Source organism: Marmota monax, unplaced genomic scaffold (genome assembly GCF_021218885.2).
Source record: "Marmota monax isolate L192 unplaced genomic scaffold, Marmota_monax_Labrador192_F-V1.1 WCK01_AAM20220418_F8-fsc00006, whole genome shotgun sequence".
Lineage (NCBI taxonomy): Eukaryota > Metazoa > Chordata > Mammalia > Rodentia > Sciuridae > Marmota > Marmota monax.
The window spans coordinates 12,940,220-12,967,013 of NW_026693712.1; the positions used below are offsets into that span (position 1 = coordinate 12,940,220).

The 26,794-nt window shown below is 35.0% G+C and overlaps 1 protein-coding gene across 8 annotated transcripts in view; it reads right to left on the reverse strand.

The window, feature by feature from the left end:
* The window catches only part of Rbm27 (RNA binding motif protein 27), a 78,913-nt gene that overhangs the window by 18,978 nt on the left and 33,141 nt on the right, over positions 1-26,794 (reverse strand). For 5 of the 8 annotated variants that reach the window (XM_046460224.2, XM_058584250.1, XM_058584249.1 and 2 more), the window contains 6 exons: positions 15,183-15,347; positions 12,207-12,356; positions 7,964-8,108; positions 5,973-6,126; positions 4,413-4,709; positions 1,598-1,738 (listed from right to left, as the gene is read on the reverse strand). In XM_046460224.2, the coding sequence (XP_046316180.1) occupies positions 1,598-1,738; positions 4,413-4,709; positions 5,973-6,126; positions 7,964-8,108; positions 12,207-12,356; positions 15,183-15,347 (1,052 nt within the window). The remainder of the gene's footprint in view (positions 1-1,597; positions 1,739-4,412; positions 4,710-5,972; positions 6,127-7,963; positions 8,109-12,206; positions 12,357-15,182; positions 15,348-26,794) is intronic. The other 3 variants (XM_058584251.1, XM_046460226.2, XM_046460225.2) reach the window with 1 other exon arrangement.

Sequence of the window (26,794 nt, forward strand, 5' to 3'; positions counted from 1 at the left end):
GTTGAGCATTCCTAATCTGAAAATCCAAAATCTTAAATGCTCCAAAAATCTGAAACATTTTTAAGCATCAAGATGATACCACAAGTGGAAATTCTAAAGTGTAAACAAGAAGTTATTAGCACATAACAAATACTCAGGGAAATAGTTTCACACACAAAATTATTAAAAATATTGTATAAGACTAACTTTTAAGCTACAATAATAAGGTATATATGAAACATAAATGAATTTCATATTTAGACCTGGGTAGATAGCATTAAATATATGTAAAGATTCCAAAATGTGGAGAAATTCAAAATTGAAAATTTGTCCCAAGCATTTTAGACAAATACTCAACCTGTGCCAACATTGCCAACAACATGATTTTTAAAAAGAGCTTTTTAAAATTGCTTTTGGGGCCTTTTAAAATGCATGTACAACATTTTAAAGGAATTAGACTCTACTGATAGGCACTTGGGTTTTTTGCAATTACAAGGAACTTTCAATTAGTAGTAGCCTTGCACATATACCTTTTCATATTTTGGCTACCATATCTTTAGCAGAGATTCTGAGAAGGAAGATTACTAGTTTAAAACAAATGCACACAAAATTTTGCCAGATACTGCCAGATTTCCTTTTATGAGAGTTGTATCATTTAGCATTTCTATTAGCATCTAAACTTCAGCTATAATTGGAATTATCCTGGTTATGAAGTGATTAATAAATCTAATTTTATCTAATTTTATCTTTTCCATATGGCTATTCAATTATCCCAGTATCATTTATCAAAAAGTCCTTTCTTTTCTTCACTGATATAGGATATTTTGTTAGAATATAATAAATTCCAAGTTGCAAATGAGTCAATTTCTAGATTTTCTATTATTTTCTATTATCTGTCTATTCATACGCCAATACTAAATTGTTTTAGCTAAAGAGACTTTTTATAGTATTTTTTGGGATAGCCCTGTGTTCTTTTTCAGGGTTTCCCTGGTTCTCTTTCTAATAATCTCCATGCTAGATATTTACTGTATAGATATATTCCTAAAAGCAAAAGAAGCTACAAGACATTTCAAACTAAAATTTCTAGGAGTAGGGGTATATAGTTCAGTAGTAGAATACTTGTCCAGCATGCATATGGAACCAAGTTCAATCCCCTTTTTTAAATTATGACGAATTCCCTTCACTATGTTTTTATTAATGAGGGAAAATGAGTAAAGAAATAGACTATGAAAGGTATCTACCTATTAGTAAGTACCTAAAATTCTCAGATTCCTACTTAACTTTTTTTTTGGTCATGCAGGGAATCAAACCCCTAGCATTCCACCATTGAGCAACATTCCCAGCTCTCCCCTACTTAGCTTTAAATTGAAAAAAAATTAATTAGCAAATTTCTGTAACTATGAAATTAGGAAGATATACCTTCCACATTAAGGTCAGCTGTCACACTTGCCTTGATTAAGGAAGTAAGATGTTACCAATCTAGATGATAATCAATTTATTTAGGCATTTGGGATTTTTACATATAAGGAACTTACAATTAGTAGTAGCTTCTCTTTGTGTCACTGAATGATTCTAAATATATATGAAATTCACAGAAACATATATGAAATCCACACACCTGGCAATCTTCCCCAGCACCACCGGACTGATTCAACAAGTGTGACGCATCACTCTGGTTACCACTTGCATGTCCAAGACGATGTTTAACAGGAACTTTGTTAAGAACATATGCACCTGATGTCTGTGGTTTGCCCATCATCTGCATACACAAAACAAACACACATGTGGAAAACATTTAAAAACACACCTAAGAATGACATACATGTAAGATAGTGGTAACCTGGGAAAGAAGATAAGGAAATGAAAATGGGACAGTGTGTCAATTATCCATAGTTTTTATTTTTGGAGATGGGTGAATATACAAATGATTATGTTACATTATGCACACATTTTGGATATCTAAAATGTTACAACAGCTGGATATGTAGCTGAGTTGTAAAGCATGAACTTAGCATTCATGAGGCCTCTGCCTTCGGTGCCAGCACAAAAAATAAATTAATTAAATATGTAACAATAAACTGCACACACATATATTTTTTAAAATGCTACAATTTTTTATTGTTCTAATATATAATGCTTTGAGAAAGATGGTTTAAAATCACAGTAGCTTAGTATGAGTCCTGATGTAAAATGATGGTCTCAAAAGGCAATCTTGAGGGCTGGGGTTGTGGCTCAGTGGTAGAGTGCTTGCCTAGCATATATGAGGCACTAAGTTAGATCCTCAGTACCACATAAAAATATAAATGAAAATAAAGTTAAAAAAAAAAAAAAAAGGCGATCTTGAGCTACATTAAAAAAACTTGTTGAGGGCCTAAGGATATAGCTCAGTTGGTAGAGTGCTTGCCCTGCATGCACAAGGCCCTGGGTTCAATCCCCAGCAAAACACACACACACACACACACACACACACAGAACACGGTTGAATAATCATAGAGGGGATGGTATCACTCTTTTCTTCACTATTTATCCAACAGCTAGGGTAAGTAAGTACTCAACTCTGGGCCCTAACGTGATGCAAGATACAGACAAAAATGAATGAATGCTTAGATGCTTCAAGACAGATGACTGATATATATATATATATATATATATATATATATATATATATATAAAATACATATATACATATATATAATATAAATATATATAATATATACACATAAACATATATATATACTATAAATATATATAATATGTATACCTTATACATATAGACACTATAAGGAATACCTTTTTGTCTTTAAACGCATTTAATATAAACATGAAAACACCTAAGTAGAGATTATCATTATTGTCAGCAACTAAACGATTCTAACACACGGTGTTTGTTCTTTCCTTCCTTTAACTATTCATTAAAATGTCTTTAAAAATAGGTACCGGGCATGGTGGTACATGCCTGTAATCCCAGTGGCTCAGGAGGCTGAGGCAGGAGGATCGCAGGTTCAAGGCCAGCCTCAGTAACTTAGTGAAACTACAAGCAACCTAGTAAGACCCTGTCTCAAAATAAAAAATAAAAAGGGCTGGGGATGTGGCTCAGCAGTTGAACCCCTAGATTCAATCCCTGATGCCATGGAAAAAAAAAAAAGTACCAGGCCCTATGTAGTCACTGAATAAAATCACAGTTGGAGTTTCCATTCCAGCTTGAAATGGAATAGAATTTTTCTTTTCTTAAATTTATTCGTTTTTTTTTTTTTTTTAGTACTGGGATTGAATCCAGGACCTTGCACAGGCTACGCAAGACTTCTACCACTGAATACAGCTCCAGTCCCCAGGAATAGAATTTTCCTACGTAAGAAAAAGTAGGTCAAATAGATACAGGGAGAATAAAATAAGTAAATCATCTTTAAATTTAGAGTTGTTCAGTGGTGGGCAGTTGTTACACTTCAGTTCGCATATAAATCACTTAAAGAGTACTTTTTAGCCAGGTGTGGAGTTCATGCCTAGAATCCCCAGTGATGCACAAGCCTGAGACGAAAGGACTGCAAGTTCAAGGCCAGCCTGAACAACTTAGCAAAGCACTAAGCAAGTTAGTGAGAACCTCTCTCAAAATAAAAAATAAAAAGGGTTGAGGATATAACTCTGTGGTAAATTGCCCCTGGGTTAAATCCCCACTACCCCCAAAAGAGTACTTTTTTTTTTTTTAAAGAGAGAGTGGGGGGGTGGGGAGAGAGAGAGAGAGAGAGAATTTTTTAATATTTATTTTTTAGTTCTCGGCGGACACAACATCTTTGTTTGTATGTGGTGCTGAGGTTCGAACCCGGGCAGCACGCATGCCAGGCAAGCGCGCTACTGCTTGAGCCACATCCCCAGCCCAAAAAGAGCACTTCTTGAAACATATAAATTTGGGGGCCTCACATCTGAGATCAATCTAGATTTGTCCTACAGGTGAGGCCAGAAGTCTGCAGTGAGAACAAGGATAATAGCACTTTTCAAATTTTTTAGTGTACATTAACAATCACATGGAGAGCTTGTTAAAACATGGATTCCTTGTCTTCACACTAGGATAGGATGGGTGAAGCCCAAGAATCTCCATTTCTACTAATCAGATGCTGCTGGTTTGCAAATCAAACCATGCATGAGTATGTCTAAGGTAGAAGACTCAAGAGCCAGTTGAGGATGGTGGCACACACCTGTAATCCCATATACTTGGGAGGCTGAGGTAGGAGGATTGCAAGTTCAAGGTTAGCCTGAACAAATTGTCAAGATCATGTCTCAAAATAAAATAAAAAAAGGTCAGAGATGTAGCTCAGTGGTACAGTGCCCTAGTAAAGTCAAAACAAACAAACAAACAAAAAACAACTCAAGGGACACAAATTGAGAAGTACTGACCTACGGGTGGGACCAGACCTCTAATCCCTACTGAACCAAATTACCTTCTGGATACCTCCGTGCACTGAAGGAGGAGGAGACTGGGGCACCAGCACCTGCTGCGGATGAAGGTGCTGTGGCAGGTGATGATGCTGCTGTGAGAGATGACTCAATGTTTGCTGTTGTTGCAGGAGAAGCTGTGTTGGGGACTGCAGTGCTGGTTGCTCGTTGTTTTCCCTGTGCCACAGGACTCGAATAAATCGGTTGTTTAGAACTGCTTCTGTGCTAGAAATAGCCTTCCTGGCCTCCTCGTTGGTAAGGTATTGGATGAGGGCTGCTTCAGGATCACCCTTAAAAGCAACCTTTAAGAAAATAAATGGAAACAACATAAATTCCCAAAATAGGGAATAGTTAAATAAATTATGAACCATTGCTATGAGCTGAATTATGTCCTCCCAAAATTGTATGTTGAAACCCTAACCTCCATAGACAGTCTTTTAGGAATTAACATTCAATGAGGTCATAAATTTGGGCCTTAATTGGATAGGTGGTTTTGTGAGAAGAGGGCCAGGTATCTGTAAGCCAGGAAGAAAGCCCTCACCAGGAACCAAATCAGCCCAGCATCCATGTCAGTGATTTGCACCTACCTACTTTAAGTCATGTACATTTTCTTAAATGCCATAAAGAAATAATGATGTAAGAAAATTTTAACAGGAAAAAAAAAGAGGGTTATTTGGTATAATCACATTTTTTTGTGATTTTAAGTGAAGCATTTTTAAAAAGAGAATATGTGTTATGTATACTTCCATATAAATATAAACAGCATGTCTTTTCATCAAAAGATAAACAGTCATCACTGCCAAGCAGAAAGATTTGGTGATTTGTTTTTTCACTTGTGTTTAATGTATTTCCAATTATTTATACAACTGAACATCTACTACTTTTATACCCAAGGAAAAAAGTATGTTTACAAATTTCTCAAAAAAAACCACTTTTTTTTCAGTATATTGAAATACCAAGTCTCCCAATACTATTTTCTTAAATTCGATTATATTTTGGCTTAATGATAACTAGCAACTATCAAATTGAAATTTCAAATTAAACTTGTCTTTCTTTATGTGTTATAACACCCAACCACAAATTCAAATATCTAACAAGAACACAACAAAATAAAAAGGCTATAGCTTCTTTGGTCCTGGATAACATATTCTACTGCCTAAAATTCTCAACGTTAGAACCATCCTAAAACAATTAGTATTTCACCAAGATATTAAAAAAAAAAAAAAAAAATCAGTCAACAGACAAGATTACAGGCTTAGAAATTACCAAAAATCTCAGTTACTAAGTTGTAACACTAATATAGGGGAGAAAAAGTCATTTGTTAAGATATAGGACTATCTTTTTTAAGAGGGGTAGCAGAGAAAAAAATCAAATGAATTCACAAGAACAATTCAGCTTCACAATTCCACTATAAAGGTGGGTATACAGATACACAGTGTAACGTTCATAGCACTTAAAAGAAATGATCATAATTACTACTGACTCATTTAAGCAAGGTGAGCTGATAGAACACTACCAAGACACACAGAATACATGGATTCTGTTATTGACATAGCAACATTTACCTGGATATTAACAATCGTTCCAAATTTGCTGAAGTGTTCATTGAGCTTGGTAATGTTGTTCAATTCCTGAGGGATTTTCTTGACTTCTAATTTGGTGTTTGTATACTGATTCTTTCGCAAGAATCCTGGTTTATTCTGATTGTTATTCCCTTGCCTGAAACAAATATTAATAGATCCTCGTTAATTCTCCCACCTCATGCTTTCCCAAGAGGTAAATTAGCAAAGTAAGTAAAATTCCTATTTATTTAAAAGTGTTTTTGGGAGAATGGGGATATAGCTCAGTTGGTAGAGTGCTTGCCTTGCAGGCACAAGACCCTGGGTTAAATCCCCAGCACCACAAAAAAAAAATTGTTTTTTGTAAGTTCTTAGCATTCTTCAGAAATTACTAAGCAATTCTCACATACTCCTTTTTTTTTTTTTTTAAGTTGTTGGACACAATACCTTTATTTCATTTATTTTTACGTGGTGCTGAGGATTGAATCCAGGGCCTTACACGTGCTAGGCAAGCAATCCACGGCTGAGCCACAACCCCAGCCCAACATAACCCTTATCTTGATAAAACAGGTGGAGAGAAAGAAAAAAAGAGACCTGTGTGATATTACAAAAAGAGGCCAAATTGACATTAAAAATCATGTTGGGAGCTGGGGATGTGGCTCAGGCGGTGGCGCGCTTGCCTGGCATGCGTGCGGCTCAGGTTCGATCCTCAGCACCACATACAAACAAAGATGTTGTATCCGCCGAAATCTAAAAAATAAATATTAAAAAAATTCTCTCTCTCCCTCTCTCTCTTTAAAAAAAAAAAAAAAATCATGTTGAGCTGGAGATGTGGCTCAAGCAGTAATGCACTCGCCTGGCATGCGCGGGGTGCTGGGTTCGATCCTCAGCACCACATACAAATAAAATACAGATGTTGTGTCCACCAAAAACTGAAAAATAAATATTAAAAAATTCTCTCTCTCTCTCTCTCTCTCTTAAAAAAAAAAATCATATGTTAAAAAGACCTACAACAGGCTGGGGTTGTGGCTCAGTGGTATGATGCGCTAGGGCTTGGGTTGTGGCACAGTGGTACAGTGCTTGCCTAGCATGCATGAGGTACTGGGTTTGATCCACAGCACCACATAAATGTAAAATAAAGATATTGTGTCCACCTAAAACTAAAAAATAAATATTAAAAAAAAAAAGACCTACAACAATTACCAAAGCCTAACATTAAAGCAAGGATAGAGCACCATATTTTTCTTTTTGGGTACTGGGGATTGAACCCATGAACTACATCCCCAGCCCCCCCCCCCCTTTTTTTTTTCCTTGAGACGGGTCTCTATAAATTACTGAGGCTGGTCTTGAACTTACGTTCCTCTGGTCACAGCCTCTGGACTCACTGGAAATACTGGCATGTACCACTGCATTCAGCCTAGAGCACCATTTTTTTTTTTTTAAATATTTTTTTAGTTATTCATGGACACTATCTTTATTTTGTTTGTTTTTATGTGGTGCTAAGGACTGAACCCAGTGCTTCATATGTGAGAGGCAAGCACTCTGCCGCTGAGCCACAATCCCAGCCCTAGAACATCATTTTCCTTTTTTTGGGTGTGTGTGTGGTGCTGGGGATTGAACCCAGGGCCTTATGCATGCAAAGCAAGCACTCTACCAACTGAGCTATATCCCAGCCCTAGAGCATCATTTTTCAATAATGAGTTTTTCAACTTTTGCAAAGGTACAAAACTTTTTTCTTCTTTTCTTTTTATTTCTAGTGTCACAATAATTTTTAATATTGCATTAAGTATAGAAATACATACGTTACAAATATCTATTATGTTATTGTTAACTTTTCAATTTTTAGGACATTCTAAACATGTCTCCTGGAAGCCTAAATTTGAGACACATAATTTTCAAATAATGGTTAATGACAACTCTTAATTTTAACAATTTTACTAATTCAATCAAATCTCAAAAACACCAATTAAATGTTACTATCAAGAAAATTATCTTACTTTCCCAGCCAAGGTTTCTTTGTGAGTGGCCCTTCCAAACCACTCATAGCTCTTTTTCGGCTATCTGGTTCAAGAACTACTCTGGTTATGTTGCTATTAATTGAAACAGGAACTGGTGGTTCGGTCTGGATGACAATATTAGCAGCTGTTGGAAACAAAAATTCATATTACTGAGTTTTGTGGGAATTTCAGATGATTAAAGTATTTAGTCTAAAAAAAGATCTATGAATAGCTTGCAACTACTATCATTGCCTTTTTGGAAATGCCTAATAGCAAGAAAAATTACAATGCTTCTTTATTCTCTTTTAAAAAATAAAAATTCAAGTAAAAAACTTAAAGGCAACCCCCAATGTAATAACTAATTCAGGCATGGATCATCAATGCGTTAAAAAAATTACTGGATAAAGGTTACTGAAGAACACCACTCTACAAATTACTTACTTATAAAATAAAAAGATAATATATCACCTTAGAGAAATAATCAAACTTAGCACCATTAATGAAGGGACATTATCTGTCTTCAGATGTAATCCCACAAGAAGTTCACCATATTGTACGAACTGGATAGTATATTATGGAAATATGATTCTTACTGGGCAATAATACTGTGCTTATTTAGGACTATGTATTATTCTTAGATGTAAGCTAAAAGTTTTAAAGTGTCACAGCATCTGTCATTTACTTTCAAGTCATTCAAGAAAAACATGAGGGAAGAGGAAGGTCAATACTATATAGTGACATAGTTTACTCAAAACAGTTATGAACAAAACACTATAATAATACTGTAAAACTTATACTTATCAATGGCGGGAAGAAATGAATTGAACAAAAAAGTAAAATCACACAAAACCATGTATATTATACCCTGAGTATTTTCCCCTAAATTTAGCAACTCCATCAAGCAAAGAATAACTTATCGGGCATAGAGGGATGGACACAGGTGGGAAGTGCTATGTTCCACTTAATCTATGTGACAATCAAGGAAATTATGACATAAAAGCTCATTCATTTCACATGTATTTCTTAAGCAACTATTTTATAGCTCTGAAAATGTAGAAGATTTTGGAAATAAATTAGTGAATTAATCCTGCCCAGAGAGGTAAATAGGGATCCTACATCATGGGAACAAATTTTTACTCCTCACACTTCAGATACAGCCCTAATATCCAGAGTATACCAAGAACTCAAAAAATTAAACAATAAGATAACAAATAACCCAATCAACAAATGGGCCAAGGACCTGAACAGACACTTCTCAGAGGAGGACATACAATCAATCAACAAGTACATGAAAAAATGCTCACCATCTCTAGCAGTCAGAGAAATGCAAATCAAAACCACCCTAAGATACCATCTCACTCCAGTAAGATTGGCAGCCATTATGAAGTCAAACAACAAGTGCTGGCGAGGATGTGGGGAAAAGGGTACTCTTGTACACTGCCGGTGGGACTGCAAATTGGTGCAGCCAATTTGGAAAGCAGTATGGAGATTCCTTGGAAAGCTGGGAATGGAACCACCATTTGACCCAGCTATTGCCCTTCTCAGACTATTCCCTGAAGACCTTAAAAGAGTGTACTACAGGGATACTGCCACATCGATGTTCATAGCAGCACAATTCACAATAGCTAGACTGTGGAACCAACCCAGATGCCCTTCAATAGATGAATGGATAAAAAAAATGTGGCATTTATACACAATGGAGTATTACTCTGCACTAAAAAAATGACAAAATCATGGAATTTGCAGGGAAATGGATGGCATTAGAGCAGATTATGCTAAGTGAAGCTAGCCAATCCCTAAAAAACAAATGCCAAATGTCTTCTTTGATATAATGAGAGCAACTAAGAACAGAGCAGGGAGGAAGAGCAGGAGGAAAAGATTAACATTAAACAGAGACATGAGGTGGGAGGGAAAGGGAGAGAAAAGGGAAATTGCATGGAAATGGAAGGAGACCCTCATTGTTACACAAAATTACATATAAGAGGTTGTGAGGGGAATGGGAAAAAAAAAAACAAGGAGAGAAATGAATTACAGTAGATGGGGTAGAGAGAGAAGATGGGAGGGGAGGGGAGGGGAGATAGTAGATGATAGGAAAGGTAGCAGGATACAATAGTTACTAATATGGCATTATGTAAAAATGTGGATGTGTAACCGATGTGATTCTGCAATCTGTATTTGGGGTAAAAATGGGAGTTCATAACCCACTTGAATCTAATGTATGAAATATGATATGTCAAGAGCTTTGTAATGTTTTGAACAACCAATAAAAAAAAAAAAATCCTGCCCTTGTACGATTTGTGTTTTAGAAGGCTAATGGAGGAGACAATAATTGTGATGTTGTAAAGCATTCTAGAACTTGAGATGCCCTTGCACTTTCCTTAAATAGTTCTTATGATTACCACTTCACATTGCCTAATGCTTTTCTTGATTGAGGTGCTTCGTTAAAACAACAATAATAAAGATATCTGGAGGTTTAGTACTTATACAAGACAACAAAGCAAGTATTTAGTATACAAACCACATGACTTCTTCAGTGACAGAGATTATCTATGGATTACTATGTATGAATGTACAGACAGACCAGACCAGGTTATTTACAAAGGGAAGACATGAAATCATTGAGAACCTGAACTTCCCACTAATTTCAGGTAACTAGGTTAACAATATGTGCAACAAAGAAGGTAAGAACATATTCTTTGGAGTTAGGTAGACCTGGGTTCAAATTCCAGTTCTGACCCTTAGAAGTTGTGTGATTTGGGGCAAATTCTTTAATAATATGCCCCAGTGGCTTCACTTTTGAAAAATAAGTATAAAAACAGTATCTCTTTTATGAGCTGTTGTAAAGAATGAGAGAGAGAACTATATGTATGCATAAATATAAATTGTCTATAAATTTATGTTTATACAAATTTAAGTATAAATATAAGTTTTTACAAATGTATTTATACATACAAATAAAATCATATATACCACATATTTATATATATATTTCTGTGTGTGTGTGTGTGTAAGCACATTATAGGCATTTGGTATAGTCTTTTTTTTTTTTCTTTTAATTTTGGTACCCGGGTATTGAAATCGGGGGTACTCAGCCAATGAGCCACACCTTCAGCCCTATTTTGTATTTTATTTAGAGACAGGGTCTCACTGAATTGCTTAGAGCCTAACTGCTGAGGCTGGCTTTGAATTCGTGATCCTCCTGCCTCTGCCTCCCAAGCCACCTCACCCGACCATTTGGTACAATCTTAAAACAAAAACCACAGTGGTAATAATATTATTAACGACAGTAAAGACAAATAAAATCATGACAGCAAATAATAGAAAAGTGTTCACCACATGATTAAATTAGAAAATATGTTAAATATGGCATGTGGCCAGTAACGCAAGCTGAAATTAAATTTTGGAAATTTAACTAAAGCAATAGTAACTGGAGTCACCACACTTGTTAAATAATCTTCTTTTGGCCAGGCGCAGTGGTACACACCCGTAATCCCAGCGGCTCGAGAGGTTTAGGCAAGAGGATCACAAGTTCAAAGCCAGCCTCAGCAAAAGCGAGGCACCAAGTAACTCAGTGAGATCCTGTCTCTAAATAAAATACAAAATGGGGCTGGAGATGTGATTCAGTAATCAAGTGCACCAGAGTTCAATCCGTGGTGCCAAAAAAAATAATAATCTTCTTTTGGAGGGTGGGGAAAAAGAGGTTATCAACCCATATTAAAAGTAAAGGCTAATGTCTAATCTTGTTTTGTTTTTAATTTCTTTAATTTTTAACATTTGTGCCTAAGAGCTATAATAGGTTCTAAACTATGGTTTTACTTAGAAGTGATAAAAATGGTCCAATGATAATTTAATTGCAATGTTTTAGGTCCTCAGTTATTAGCATGAAACAGAACTCTCAGGGTACAAATAATGAGTTATTTGAGGGAAAGAGAACAATCATTTCATCTTCTATACTAATATCTAGCATAATACCTTGTATATAGCTTAAACAGTATGAAGTCCTATGCCCCAAAAAGCAATTAAATAACATTAATATTATCTGTATTAAAAAATGAATATATTCTAACTATTGCTTTAAAATCAAAATTGGAGATAAAATTTTTAAAAATTTGAAGTGATTGCATAATGCCCTTCAAAAAGAGTATATACATAATTTCCTCAAATGAGGTCAGAAATGCAAATGTGATAGCTATCCAACTACTGCATTACACTTATTATCAGAAAAAGTTCAAGACATTCTCACCTCTTGGATTTGCATCCATATCTCCAGATGTTAGACCAATCAGGTTGGGACGCTGTGTCTGTGTTCTTGAAAAGAACTGTCTATACTGTGATCTACCAGAGCTGGTAATACTAGGAGCTTCTGGGTTATAACCATCAGGTTCATAAGTATCTAAGGGAAAACAAAACAAAACATATAACAAATCAGAAAGAAGTTAAACTACTTCCCATTACTATAAATAACTGGTAATAAATAAATAATAATAAATATATATTCTTCAACAAATATAATTACATCAACCAGCATACATTTCTTTTTGAGTTACAGTTTATAGATACTCTGTTTGGAAGTGAAAGAAAAAATACTATTATCACAAAACATAAATATACCCATTTTCAAACTCTGATATACTACCAGATTCATTCACGTAGTCATTTCTACCCTATATATTAACTGCCTAATCCAAACTTCAATACACATTTCATGTATATGTATACCATATATGGAAGATTGTTGAGTTTCATGTCTTACCAATTCGTTTGACTATCTGCACTTCAAAGTAAAGAAGTATTAGCTGGTTTTATGTATGTATTAAAAATTTTTTTCAAATAAAACATCTAGATAAGTTTTATATTTACAAATATAATTATCTCAATATGACCTTCTTCACTTTTATCAAATGTCCTATATCTTCCCTAAACTAAGATTTTAATTTTTAAAATTATAATATTAAATAATTATTATGTTAATGCTAAAAAATTTCTGAAAGTGTTTTCCAAATGGTATAAATCCTTTTCATCTTCCATAAAAGGAAAACCTTTGAATTAACTGAAGAACTAATTTTTATAAATGTTATTTAGAAGTCCTTGCGCCCTTAAGTGGTTCACATTAAAGCTATAAGATAAGGTACATTCAAATCTTCAATAATGATCAATTACTTCTACGATCCAAAGTATAAGGTTAGCAAATTTAGGGATCTTTCTGGACTCATATAAGCATTTGAAACTGCAGTGCCTATCTAAATGAGCACTACTAGGATTCAGAAGTCCTCAAAGCAGCAAATTTCTCACAACCCTCTTAGATTAAACCTCTCCCCTGAATACTGTGTTTTCCCTAACTTTACATTCATGAGCAAAATTTATATTCTCTCCTTGCACAAACCATAAACAAGCTACCATGAGCCTAAACAATAAAATGACATTAAAGCACAAATGATTCTGAGATATTTGGCATTAGAACTAAAACTGCTAGTCAGTACTTCTTCTCCCTACCTTCCCTCCATTCTTCCCTTTCTGGTTTTGAAGGAGTTCATGGGAGTAGCACAGAAGGGATATCAGTGTATTAAAAACTGATCCTCTCTTATTGTTTACTTCTTGAAATGTTTGTCCATTTTATTTATCTTTTCAAATGTTAACCAATGTTGAAATTAATCACCGGAGCCCTTTGTGCTGCCCTACTCAGAAGACAATGACTCAGGAGATATAATCAATTATTATCACAATAATGTTCCTATCGTAGAATTTACATTTTATTCTCAAAGCTTTCATTAAGCTTCAAAGTAGTCTGATGATAGTTAACAAAAGCACAACCAAACAGATGCTTTCACCTCAAGAATTAGGAGGCTATACTTACACTTATCTGGGTTTTATATTCGGGCTTCACATTATTTAAATATTTCAGCTTCTGCTCTAAGCCACGCCCCCACTTTTTTGTTTGTTTGTTTCAAGACAACTATAGTTTTCAATAGTGAGTATACCCTTTTGACAGAAACGTGCATTGGAACAATGTGTAGCTTGAAAATAAATATCATCTACTTGCTTAATTAAAGCTGAATGTGTTTAAGACTGACATAATTTGATGATACGTAAAATAATAATTTCCATGGTTTTTGTAAGTGTCTAAAAATTATATAACATAAAAAATAAAAATGCCATTTTATTTTTTTAAAAAATCAGCAAAATATGTTTAAAAGTTTTCATTTACCATGTGGCATTACTAACAAAATCTTGTACAGTCAAGGCTACAGAAAGTTTTAAAGTTACATAATCAAATGTCCCTGTTCTATAATTCCTGGGAATACACATAACGCCAATAAACTTAAAAGTCCTTTAGTTAATTATGATGAACTGAAATCTAAAGACAAAGTGAAAAAGGTTAAAAAAACAGTCTCATGAGACAAAGCAATCCACAGATCTTCAAAATATACACATCAACAGGAGGGAAGAGTTCTTTTCAAGAATCACCACATTACATTCAATTAGTCCATACAATGAGAGGTAGAAGGGGGGGAGGGTAGGGATATTTTATCCATAATCAGCAAGAAACCAATTTTTTTTTGTTTATTTTAAAGAAAAATTACCCTAATTTTTCCTCATAATGTATAACTAATTAATTAGAAAACACTCAAGTAGCTGGGTGCAGTGGCACATGCCTACAATCCCAGCAGTTCAGGAGGCTGAGGTGGGAGGATCATGAGTTCAAAAACAGCCTCAAAAACAAACAAACAAACAAAAAAAAAAACAGCCAGCATCAGGGGTGGAGCAAAAAGCCAGCCTCAGCAACTTAGCATGTCCTAAAGCAACTTAACAAGATCCTGTCTCCAAATGGAGTATATAAAAAAAAAAGCTAGAGATGTGGCTCAAGGATCAAGCACCCCTAGGTTCAATCCCCAGTACCAAAAAAAAAAAAAAAAAAAAGGAAAGAAAACACTCAAGTAGATACTACCTTCCTGTCTACTCAATCAGAAATTAGCATGACTTCATTACTGAGACACAGAAAGTAAATACAGAAGACACCAGAAGATGACAGACACACAGGGGGCCTATTCATCCAGTAGCCAATAAAAACAAAGAAAAGCAGCAGAGGAACAGATAATAAAACCTAAGAGTTTAAATAGGAATATGCGACAGCAGATCAGGATGTCAGGCCACCTCTTAGGTGACCAGCTTCAGGTATAAAAGATCAGTAAGGTGGATGGCCAACTGCAGCAAAGCTTACCTGGGACCAGAGGGGTGGGGCTGGAGACTGAGGTATGATACCCAATGGAGGATCCCATGAGGTTTCGAGGTGGCACCAAACGAGCAGCCAACAGAGGAGGCGGTGTCCCCAACTGAAGTCGCTCAGATGCAGCAGCACCATGTTCACGAGAGTACATGGGCTGTCCTATAGAGGAAAGAATAGGAGGGCAGCTGGGATTGAGAGTCACGAGCTTCTCTTAGGTAATAGTGTACATAGTGTACTTCCTGAGACTGAGCCAAGACACAGAAAATTATACCAACAGGAACAGTAGTTGAGCAGGAAGTTACTGAGATTCTTTCTAACTTAAGAAAGTACAGACTCGCCATTGGTTAGGATGCATTCAGGTATAAACACAATAAGAACTAGGTAGTACAATTACATAATCTCCATCTTTTAGAATCTTAAATGGAACAACTATGTGTTCATTATATCCAAAGCCAAACAACCAACCAACCATGTCAAGTTACCAAAGGAGTCCTGAGCTATTATTCACATAGCATTTTGTATCCAGAGATATGCAATTGATGGCTATCCGACATACACTGGCCTCAAAACCACATATTTTAGGTTTGCACAAAAAATACTCTCCTGAGAAAAGAAAAGATAATAATGGACTACTACCAAAAGCATAACCTCACAAAGAATAAGAAATGTTCAAAGAGAGCAATAATTTGTTATTCCCCATGGGTAAGTCAATAACAGAACAAAGACAAAAACCTTGATACACAGACAAGCATTGGACATATGAAATTATCCCAGATACTATGAATCATGTTTTTAAAGACAGCATGCGTGTGTGTGTGTGTGTGTGTATAAAATATACAACAATATAGCCACAATGAAGTCAAATTCTGAAGAACAAGATTAGAAAAAGAATAATCATATGGGTAAGGTCCTGGATTTAATCTCTAGCACAATTTTAAAAAGAGAGAAAAAATATATCAAAAAGCAAACTTTCCTTTGGCTATTTAATAGTATCTTGGGCTGGGGATGTAGCTCAATAGCTACATCCCCAGAACTTGCTCCCTGAGTTAAATCCCCAATACCACCAAAAGAAAAAAGGAAAAAAACAAAGCATATTATTAACTGACAACTCCACATGAGACATACAAATTTATAAAGTTTAATCAGCGTATTATATCCAAAGTCAGACATTCTCTATAATACACGAACCAAATTAAAGTGAATTTAGGACATGTGTGTATATGGGTGAGTGTGTATTTGTATGTGGTACTGGGAATTGAACCCAGGAGCATTTGAGCTCTAAGCTACATCCCCAGTCCTTCTTTAAGTTTTACTTCAAGCTGAGTGGGTCTTGCTAAGCTGCTGAGGTAGGCTTTGAATTTGCAATCCTCCTGCCTTAGCCTCCCTAGATGCTGAGATTACCAATGTGTACCACCATGTCCAGCTCCTGAAGATCTTTAATACACCTCAACAGGAGAGGCTATAAAGCAAAACTTTATTACTCTTCTCTTCCTAATATATGAAGAAACAGAGGTGAGAAACCATATAATATAGCAGACAACATAACTGGGCACTTAACACCAATCCTCTCAAAATTTCTATTCAAAAAGGATCAGTTAATCATTGTACTGTATACATGATTCAACATTATCTTCAATGATCTAAAAATAGTTTTAAGCATGAACTAACTGCTTAAAACTGGGGATGGGGCACATTGGTTACAACACCCCTAGGTTCAATCCCCAAATAAAATTTCTGATGCACCATAAAATAGATCAAGTATATCTAATTAGCAATAACTAAGCCAAAGAAAACTGAAAAGTAAAAGGCTAGTTTGTACAGTGTTTTAAAAACCATTGACAACACGCTATTCAAATACTTCAGAAAGACTGCTGTTATTCAAATAAAATCTGATTTTTCTTAACATCTGTTAAGGTCCCTAAATAGTACTTTTAAAAGAAAATGTTCTTGGGCTGGCGATGTGGCTCAGCAGTAGAGCGCTCGCCTAGCACGTGCGAGACCCTGGGTTCGATCCTTAGCACCACATAAAAATAAATAAAGGTATTGTGTCCAAATACAATGAAAAAATAAAATATTAAAAAAAATGTTCTTTAGACAAAGGGCTGATTCTAGGTCTGGGCAGAAAATATTTAAGATGAGTTTGCTACGCCATGGTATAACTTATCCTTCCAAAAGACATTTACCAAAGACTAGTGCATGGAAAATAAATAAAAATCCAGCAGGAGTCAATAGGAAATGATACAACAGGTCAAAGATGAGAAAATCTGAACATCAAAAAGGACTGTAATGGGGGCTGGGGTTGTGGCTCAGTGGCGGAGTGCTTGCCTAGCATGTGCGGGGCACTGGGTTTGATCCTCAGCACCACAAATAAATATATATAAAAAATAAAGGTTCATCAACAACTAAAAAATATTTTGTTAAAAAAAGGACTGTAATGGAGTAGAACATTATCAAATATAATAAAAATACATGAGTTCATAATGATACATTTTTAAATATTTTTTGGGGGGGGAGGGGGACCGGGAATTGAACTCAGGGGCACTCGACCACTGAGCCACATCCCCAAGCCGTCTTTTGTATTTTATTTAGAGACAGGGTCTCACTGAGTTGCTTAGCACCTCGCTGTTGCTGAGGCTGGCTTTGAATGCGTGATCCTCCTGCCTCAGCCTCCTGAGTCGCTGGGATTACAAGCATGAGCCACCATGCCCGGCCATAATGATACTTAAAAAAATACAGGCAGCCCTTTTGGAATACACAGAAAATCAACTCATCACTCTGAAAACTGAAATAAAAGAAAACAAGCATATTTTTCTGTCTTTCTTGTAAAACTGAATTTCAGGATAACCAAAGGTTTAATACTGCCAAGTTTTACTTTATAGAATTATAGAAATAATGAAAAAGAAACTGCAGAATTAGAGTATCACATGAAACAGAGATCCATACATCATCAAAACTGGCTATTAAAACTGGCACCAAAACAGGCTGGTAGACCAATGGTACAAAATAGAGGACACAGAGACAAATCCATAAAATTACAACTACCTTATATTAGACAAAAGTGCTAAAACCATGCAATGGAGAAAGGATAGCATCTTCAACAAATGGTGCTGGGAGAACTGGAAATCCATATGCAACAAAATGAAATTGAATCCCTTTCTCTCACCATGCACAAAAGTCAACTCAAAATGGATGAAGGAGCTAGGAATCAGACCAGAGACTCTTCGTCTAATAGAAGATAAAGTTGGTCCTAATCTTCATCAACGTGGGGGCAGGCCCCAAATTTCTTAATAAGACACCTATAGCACAAGAGTTAAAACTAAGAATCAACAAATGGGATGAATTCAAACTAAAAAGTTTTTTTCTCAGCAAGAGAAATAATATGCGAGCTGAATAGGGAGCCTACATCCTGGAAACAAATTTTTACCCCTCAAACATCAGACAGAGCTCTAATCTCTAGAGTATACAAAGAACTCAAAAAGTTAAACAACAAAAAAAGCAAATAACCCAATCAACAAATGGGCCAAGGACTTGAACAGAAACTTCTCAGAATAGGAAATACAATCAATCAACAAATACATGAAAAAATGCTCACCATCTCTAGCAATCAGAGAAATGCAAATTAAAACTACTCTAAGATACCATCTCACTCCAATAAGAATAGTAGCCAGTATGAAGTCAAACAACAATAAGTGCTGGCGAGGATGGGGTGGGGGAAGGTACACTCATACATTGCTGGTGGGACTGCAAATTGGTGCAGCCAATTTGGAAAGCAGTATGGAGATTCCTTGGAAAGCTGGGAATGGAACCACCATTTGACCCAGCTATTCCCCTTCTAGGACTATACCCAAAAGACCTAAGAAGAGCATACTACAGGGACACAGCCACATCAATGTTTACAACAGCACAATTCACAATAGCTAGAATGTGGAACCAACCTAGATGCCCTTCAATAGATGAATGGATTTAAAAAATGTGGCATTTATACACAATGGAATATTACTCAGCACTAAAAAATAATGAAATCATGGCATTTGCAGGCAAATGGATGGCATTAGAGCAGATTATGCTAAGTGAAGTTAGCCAATCCCTAAAAAACAAATGCCGAATGTCTTCTCTAATATAAGGGGGGTGACTCAAAATGGGATAGGGAGGAAGAGCATGAGAAGACTACCACTAAATAGGGAAGAGAGGTGGGAGGGAAAAAGAGGGAGAGGGGAGTTGCACAGAAGATGGAAGGAGAACCTCATTGTTATACAGAATACATATGTTGTAATGAGAAAAAGGGGGAAAAAAGTGTGTCACACTAGATTGGATAGAGAGAAAGGATGGGAGAGGAGGGGAGGAATAGGGAGGATAGGAAGGGCAGCAGAATAGAATAGACAATATGATTGATGTATGTACATTCCATGTATGTATTATATATCAAAATGTATTCTACTGTCATGTATGACTAAATAAATAAAAATTTTTAAAAAATAAAATAAATAATATACGGGGAATGCATTTATAAAACATGAATGATTTATGTAAGAAAAACCATAAAATGTTCCTCAAACAAAACAAATGCCTAAATATGTTGAATAAATGCAAAAAAAAACTGGCTATTAAAACTATGAGCAAATTTTCAAAATGAATTGATCAGGATGAAAAAAATCTGGGTGCACTGATCAATATTATAACACAGAAAGGAAATACCAGACATGAACATAATGATGTTCTACAGTAGGAAGTACATAACCCCATCTACAAAACGTTCTTCCAAAAAAGAAGAAAAAGAAAATAAGTATGAATCTTATTAATCAACTTATAATTTACAGAAAATACAGGGGTAGAATTATGTGTTAAATGATACCAGAGGATGCAAGCTGACAAGGCTAGATTGTGAGAAAATTCTCTAGGAGAAATGATCTGTTTCCTCAACAAATAAATGTCAGTAGGGGCAGTGGGGGGGGGGGGGCAAGGGAAATCATTACAGATTTTAAGAAACCTATAAACTATAATGTGTAATCTTGTTTGGGTCCAGCTTCAAATGAACCAGTTGTAAATGGACATTAATGACACAACTGAGAAATATGAACACTAACTGAATATTTGACAAAATAAACTTATCAATTGTGAGGGGAGTGTTACAGTATAGTGATTTTGTTTTATTATTCTTATTTAATCCTTATGTTTTAAAGATACCTAAGTTTACAAAGGTAAAATGCTATGTTAGGGATTTGTTCAAGTTACAGATGGGTTACAGACAAAACAAGTTTAAGTATATATCTGTTGATAACTATTGAAACCAGAAATAAGAACAAGATTCACAACATTATTTGTTTTCCTTTTGCATATATTTGAAATCTTTTGTGAGTTTTTAAAATATTCAATAGGTTACAATAATGGTAAAGATAAGCTAGTCAGAATTTACACTCTTTCAATTAGGTTTGCTCAGTGTGCAGAGTAATGGGATAGTTCCAAGCTACAAATACCTCAAGTTCGTTTGCCCCTCTTAAGTTCATATTTCTTAACATGCCTGATAGCATTCTTAAAGAAATCAGAAACACATTAACACATTCTTAAAGAAATCAGAAAAATTGAAAAAAAAAATTAACACATTCTTAACATTAACTCTAGTTAGTTGAAGAGTCTTTACTCAAACTGAAATTTCAGTTGATTTTTAAATTTTTCCTAAATAAATATTCTAAAGGATATTTAGAATAAATTTAATAATTTAGAATATTCTCAGGTAAACAAACATAGGGTTGGTCTTAACCTAAAAGCTCAAATAGAGAAAAAATAAAAAGCCACACCTTCTGTGGTTCAGCCATATTTATTATGTGTTGTCTCTAAAAGACTACAAGGTCTTGGTATACTTTAGAAGTTCCAGGACCAAACTGCTGCCTGCTACACAGTAGAAACTCTAATAAAATAGTCACCTAAAGAAGGAACTAAAGGGGCTGGAATTATGGCTCAGTGTTTGCCGAGGATGTGTGAGGCACCGGATTCGATCCTCAGCAACATAAAAATAAATAAATAAAATAAAGGTATTGTATCCAAAAAAAAAAAAAAGGAAGGAACTAAAGTTTAAAGGACACAAATGGCATGTATTTCTTTGGATGAATATCTGTATGTTGAAAACGGGCATTGTAACAACTAACACAACATGAATCAAAGTAAAACACAAGGAGAAAAAAACTTAAAATAATATACAAGGTTTAAAATGCAATTGTTAGAATCCAGGACATTATATACTACTATTACTTTTTTGCACCTCCAGTACAATAATCTTGGCAGTTATATTTCCACTATATCTTTTTCAAAGAAGCAGAAGAAGCAAATCAAATGTAAAACAAAAAAATAAAAACATACTTTAAAAAAAAAAAATGGTCCTGTGAGTTAATATTAAATTAGGTGGCATTAAATTAAAAAGCATCTGCACAGCAAACAAAACAATTAAGAATGGAAAGAGAGAACCTACAGAATAGGAGAAAATCTTTCCCAGCTACTCTTTTGACAGAGAATTAATATTTACAATATATAAAGAACTCTCACACCAGCCAGAATGGTAGTCATCAAGAATACAAATAGTACAATCAGAAAAATGAAAAGTTGAGCTGCAATTGTGTACAATGAATCAAAATGCATTTTGCTGTCATAGATACCTAATTAAAATAAATAAATAAATGGGGGGAACAGCTGGGCTGATTGACCATCATGGATGTGTACAGCAGGCCAACATCATCGGATCAGACAATTTGGGAAGAGTGTGCCTGAGTGGAAATGGACTGGTGACCAGAGGGACCACCCAAGGTCTTTGCCTTTTATCTTTGAGGTAGTAGATTCTTTTCCTAATATTTGCTAAATGTTATCAATTTGCAATAGTCTCAATATAATTGCTTATAACAAAATAAAGAACTGGACTTACATCTTACCTAAATTTATGGTTGCAAATATATGTATATTAATATAGAATTAAATCTTTTAGCTCTCAAAAAAATACAAATAATAATAAATGCTGGAGAGGATGTGGAAAAAAAATAACACTTTTTATAAATTAGTGCAACCCCTATGAAAATCAGTGTATGGAGGTTCCCCCAAACACCAGGCATGGAACCACCATATGACCCAGCTGTACCCTCCTTGGTATTTATCCTAAAGAATTAAAAATCATGGGGCCGGGGATGTGGCTCAAGCGGTAGCGCGCTCGCCTGGCATGGGTGCAGCCCAGGTTTGATCCTCAGCACCACATACAAAGATGTTGTGTCCGCTGAAAACTAAAAAATAAATATTAAAATTCTCTCTAAAAAAAAAAAAAAAATTAAAAATCATCATACTATAGCAATACATGCTTACCCATGTTTATAAAAGCACAATTCACAACAACCAAAATATAGAATAAGTCTAGATGTCCACCAATGGATGAATGGATAAAGAAAATGTAGTATGTATACACAATGAAGTTTTATTCAGTAATCAAGAGATACTGAACATGAAACAAGAAGGAAAATTACTTAAATGTCATATAGATTTTGTTCTAAGGAGGCTCAGCTGAATGTACAATTTACATACAACAAAAATCAAATGACAAAGGAAAGTATGTCAGTTGCTAGATATGGATGAAACTAGAGATCATTATGTTAAGTGAAATAAGTCAAACTCAGAAGGTCAAGGGTTGCATGTTTTCTCTCATGTGTCGAAGCTAAAAAGGAAAAAAGAAAAGAAAAAGATGGGGTGATCTCACAGATATCAGCAGATGAAAGGGACCAAGGAGTGGAAGATGGAGAGGGAGGAGAAAGTGCTAGGAAGTGATATTAGCAAAATTATATTATTCTATTGTGTGTGCATTTAAGAATATATAACAACAAATCCCATCAGTGTGTACAACTATAATGCACCAATAAAGAATGCAGAGGAAAAAAGAGAGAGTCTATGGCCCCACCAAAACAAAAAAAAAAAAGCTTTTTCAAATTAAAAAAAGGTCTTGTAGGGGGTTAGGGATATAGCTCAGTTGGTAGAGTACTTGCCTCCCATGCACAAGGCCCTGGATTCAGTCCCCAACACCATAAAAAAAGAAAGTCTTGTAGGGGCTGGAGCTAAGTAGTTGAGTCCTTGCTTAGCATGCGAGAGGCTCAATTCCCAGGACCTGGAGTTGAAGGGGACAGTTTACACTGGGCTGGCGATGTTAAAGCTGGGTAAAATGTTTAAAAATACTTCAGTGGAAAGAGTTGACTTAAATGTGTGCGGTGTTGTAGTCTTTTCAAAAAATTCCAACTACATCAAGTCATTTTCATATGATGCCATTTTAACTCAATAAAAACAACAAATTTCAGTCTTTTCTAAATCATAACCAATTTGATATTAACTTCTGAATAGCATGAGCAGGAATCACATATATCCAGTTTTATAATAGACTAATTTTTTCCATATTTTTATTTGTTTTAATTAGTTACACATGACAGTACAATGATCTTGACATATCGTACATTTGAATCAGATGGGATATAATTTTTCATTTTTCTGTGTGTACAGGTTGCAGAATTATACTAGAGAACTAGTTTTTTTTTTTTTTTTAGTTGTAGATGGATACAATACCTTTATTTTATTTATTTATTTTTATATGGTGCTGAAGATTGAACCCAGTGCCTCACACATGCTAGGCAAGTGCTCTACCACTGAGCTACAGCCCCAGCTCCCAGCCCCTATTCTTATGCTTTTAAGATTCAATAGTCCTCTTCCAAAACAAGTGATAATTACAGCTTAACTAAATGCTTTACTCACAACAGCTAGACTATGGAACCAACCTAGGTGTCCCTTAATAGGTGAATGGATAAAGAAAATGTGGTATATATACTCAGTAGAATATTACTCAGCTTTAAAGAAGAGTAAAATTATGGAATTTGCCAGGAAATGGTTAGAGCTGGAGAATATCATGCTAAGCGAAATAAGCCAATCCCACAAAACCAAAGGCTGAATGTTTTCTCTAATATGCGGATGCTAATTCACAATAGGGAGCACTAGGGAAGAATAGTGTTACCTTACATTAAGTAGAGGGAAGAAATGTATATCCCATCTATGTAAGATATATCAAAGTGCATAAATGCATTCTACTGTCATGTATAACTAATTGAAACAAAAAAAAGTTTAAATAAATGTTTTGTATTTTACAGAATTCATTTCTTTATATACATATATTTGGAACTGGGGATTAATTGAACCCGGGGTCATTTTACCATTGCACTACATTCCCAGTCCTTTTTATTTTGAAACAAGGTCGTACTGAATTGTTCAAGGTGTCATTAAGTTGCTGCTGAGGCTAGTCAAATTTTGATCCTCCTGACCAAAGTTGTGAATCACTGGGATTACTGGTATGTACCACTGCATTCAACCAAAATACATTTCTTTGTGACCTGTGCTTCTCAGGAACTCTGTCTAATGGCAAAATATACTGTAACTGGCTTTTCTCTTTTTCTTTCTGGTACTGGAGATTGAATCTAGGGGTGTTTAACCACTGAGCCACATTCCCAGACCTTTTTATTTAAGACAGGATCTCACTAAGTTGCTTAAGGCCTTGCTAAATTGCTGATTTTGAATTTGTGATCCTCCTGCCTTATCCTCTCTCTTACCACCATGCCCGGATGTAACTGGCTTCTGATTTTTATGCTAGTTTGCTTTTTTGTCTGTTTTTGCAATGCTGGGATTGAACACAGGGCCTTGTGCTTGCTAGGCAAGTGTTCTATCAGTGAGCTACATTTCCAGTCCTGTTTACTTCTTAAAAAACTTACTTCTTGGTTGGGTGTAGTGGTGCACTCCTGTATTATCAATGACTCTGGAGGATGAGGCAGGACAATTTCAAGTTTAAGGTTAAGACTCCACAACATAGGAAAACCCTATCTCAAAATAAAAAATAAAAAGGACTAGGGATGGAGCTGGGGTTGTGGCTCAGCGGTAGAGAGCTTGCCTAGCACATGTGAGGCGCTGGGTTCAATTCTCAGCACCACATAAAAACAAATAAAAAAACAAAAGTATTGTGCCCAACTACCACTAAAAAACACACACACACACACACATATATATATATATATATATATATATATATATATATATATATATATATATGAATGACTAGGGATGTAGCTCAGTGGTAAAGCATTTCTGGTTTCAATCCCCAGTACAAAAAACTAAAAAGGGTTGAAGATGTAACTCAGCAGTAGAGTACTTGCCTACCAATGAATGGCATGGCTCCAGTACCACAAGAAGAAAAGTTTTCAAATTTCTCTATAAATTTTAGGCTTTTAAGAATGGAAGAAAAACCTCAAATTTGTTTGCATAGCAAAATTCTGAAATGTCCACAATGAATGTTAATAACACAACTTTAAAAATAATCAGTTGTCATCTAATTAAAAATCTTCATAAGCATACGAGACTACCTTCTTGGGCTGGGGTTGTAGCTCAGTGGTTGAGCGCTTGTCTCACATGTGTGAGGCACTGGGTTCGATCCTCAGCACCACATACAAAAATAAATAAATGAAACAAAAATATTTATTTAAAAAAAAAAAAGACTACCTTCTAAAGCAGTCAAGCACAAATGCCAATGGAAAGTTACTGCCTTTTATTGGTCTTGAAACAAAAAAACAGAAATATGTAGTAAATATTTCATAAAAATAAATATTAAATAATGGTCCTTTACTCTGATATTGTCTTTTTTGATGTAAAACTATTTTTAAAATTTAAATACTACATATTTTCTTATATAGGCCTTATTCTAGCAAAATAAGAAGCTGATAAGTGTATTTGTCCCCCCAATTTGCTTACATATTATCAGTCTCTGAAAAATGAACGTTTGCAATTTCTGTTCTAAAAGGCCTTTACTGCTACATCACAGAATATTCTTCCTTTTAGAGAAAAGAAAAAAGTGGACATCAAGCAACATGAGGTCTTCTATCATATTCATCTTGGATCTCTAGTATCTAGAATAATAAGCACCGGCACATAATAAGTACTCAATAAATATTTGCTGAATTAATGAATATTAAATTATATCAGTGAAATATTCAGAACTGCCAGATTTTAAAAAATTAAAACCAAATGGAATCTTTATCTCATGAGTCACAAAACTAAATTTAACAATATAAAAATTTGCCATCCAATACAAAAATATGCCATTTGCAATAGACTGGGATAAATAATGTTTTTTCCTATTTACAAGTCCAAAAGGCATTCAGAAATAATGATAAGGGCCAATCAGGTGGAAATAGATGGAAGAGAATTAGCTATGAGCTGATAACTACTGAAGCTGGGTGATGGATACACAGGACTTCATTATCTTGGCACCTACAAGTTCACTATACTATCTTCTTTATTTTTATATATATTTGAGATTTCCCATAATTAAAAAATGAGAGCAGCAATAGAACAAACACTAAAAGACACTACAGTAATCAGAGATACTGAACATGAAACAGGAAGAAAAATTACTTAAATGTCAGATATAGATTCTGTTCTAAGGAGGCTCACCTGAATGTACAATTTACATACAACAAAAATCAAACAGGCCTACACATATGTCAAATTATAAAATAAATGCTTTTTGGTAACATAGGAGTTTAAAGCAGAGCAACAAT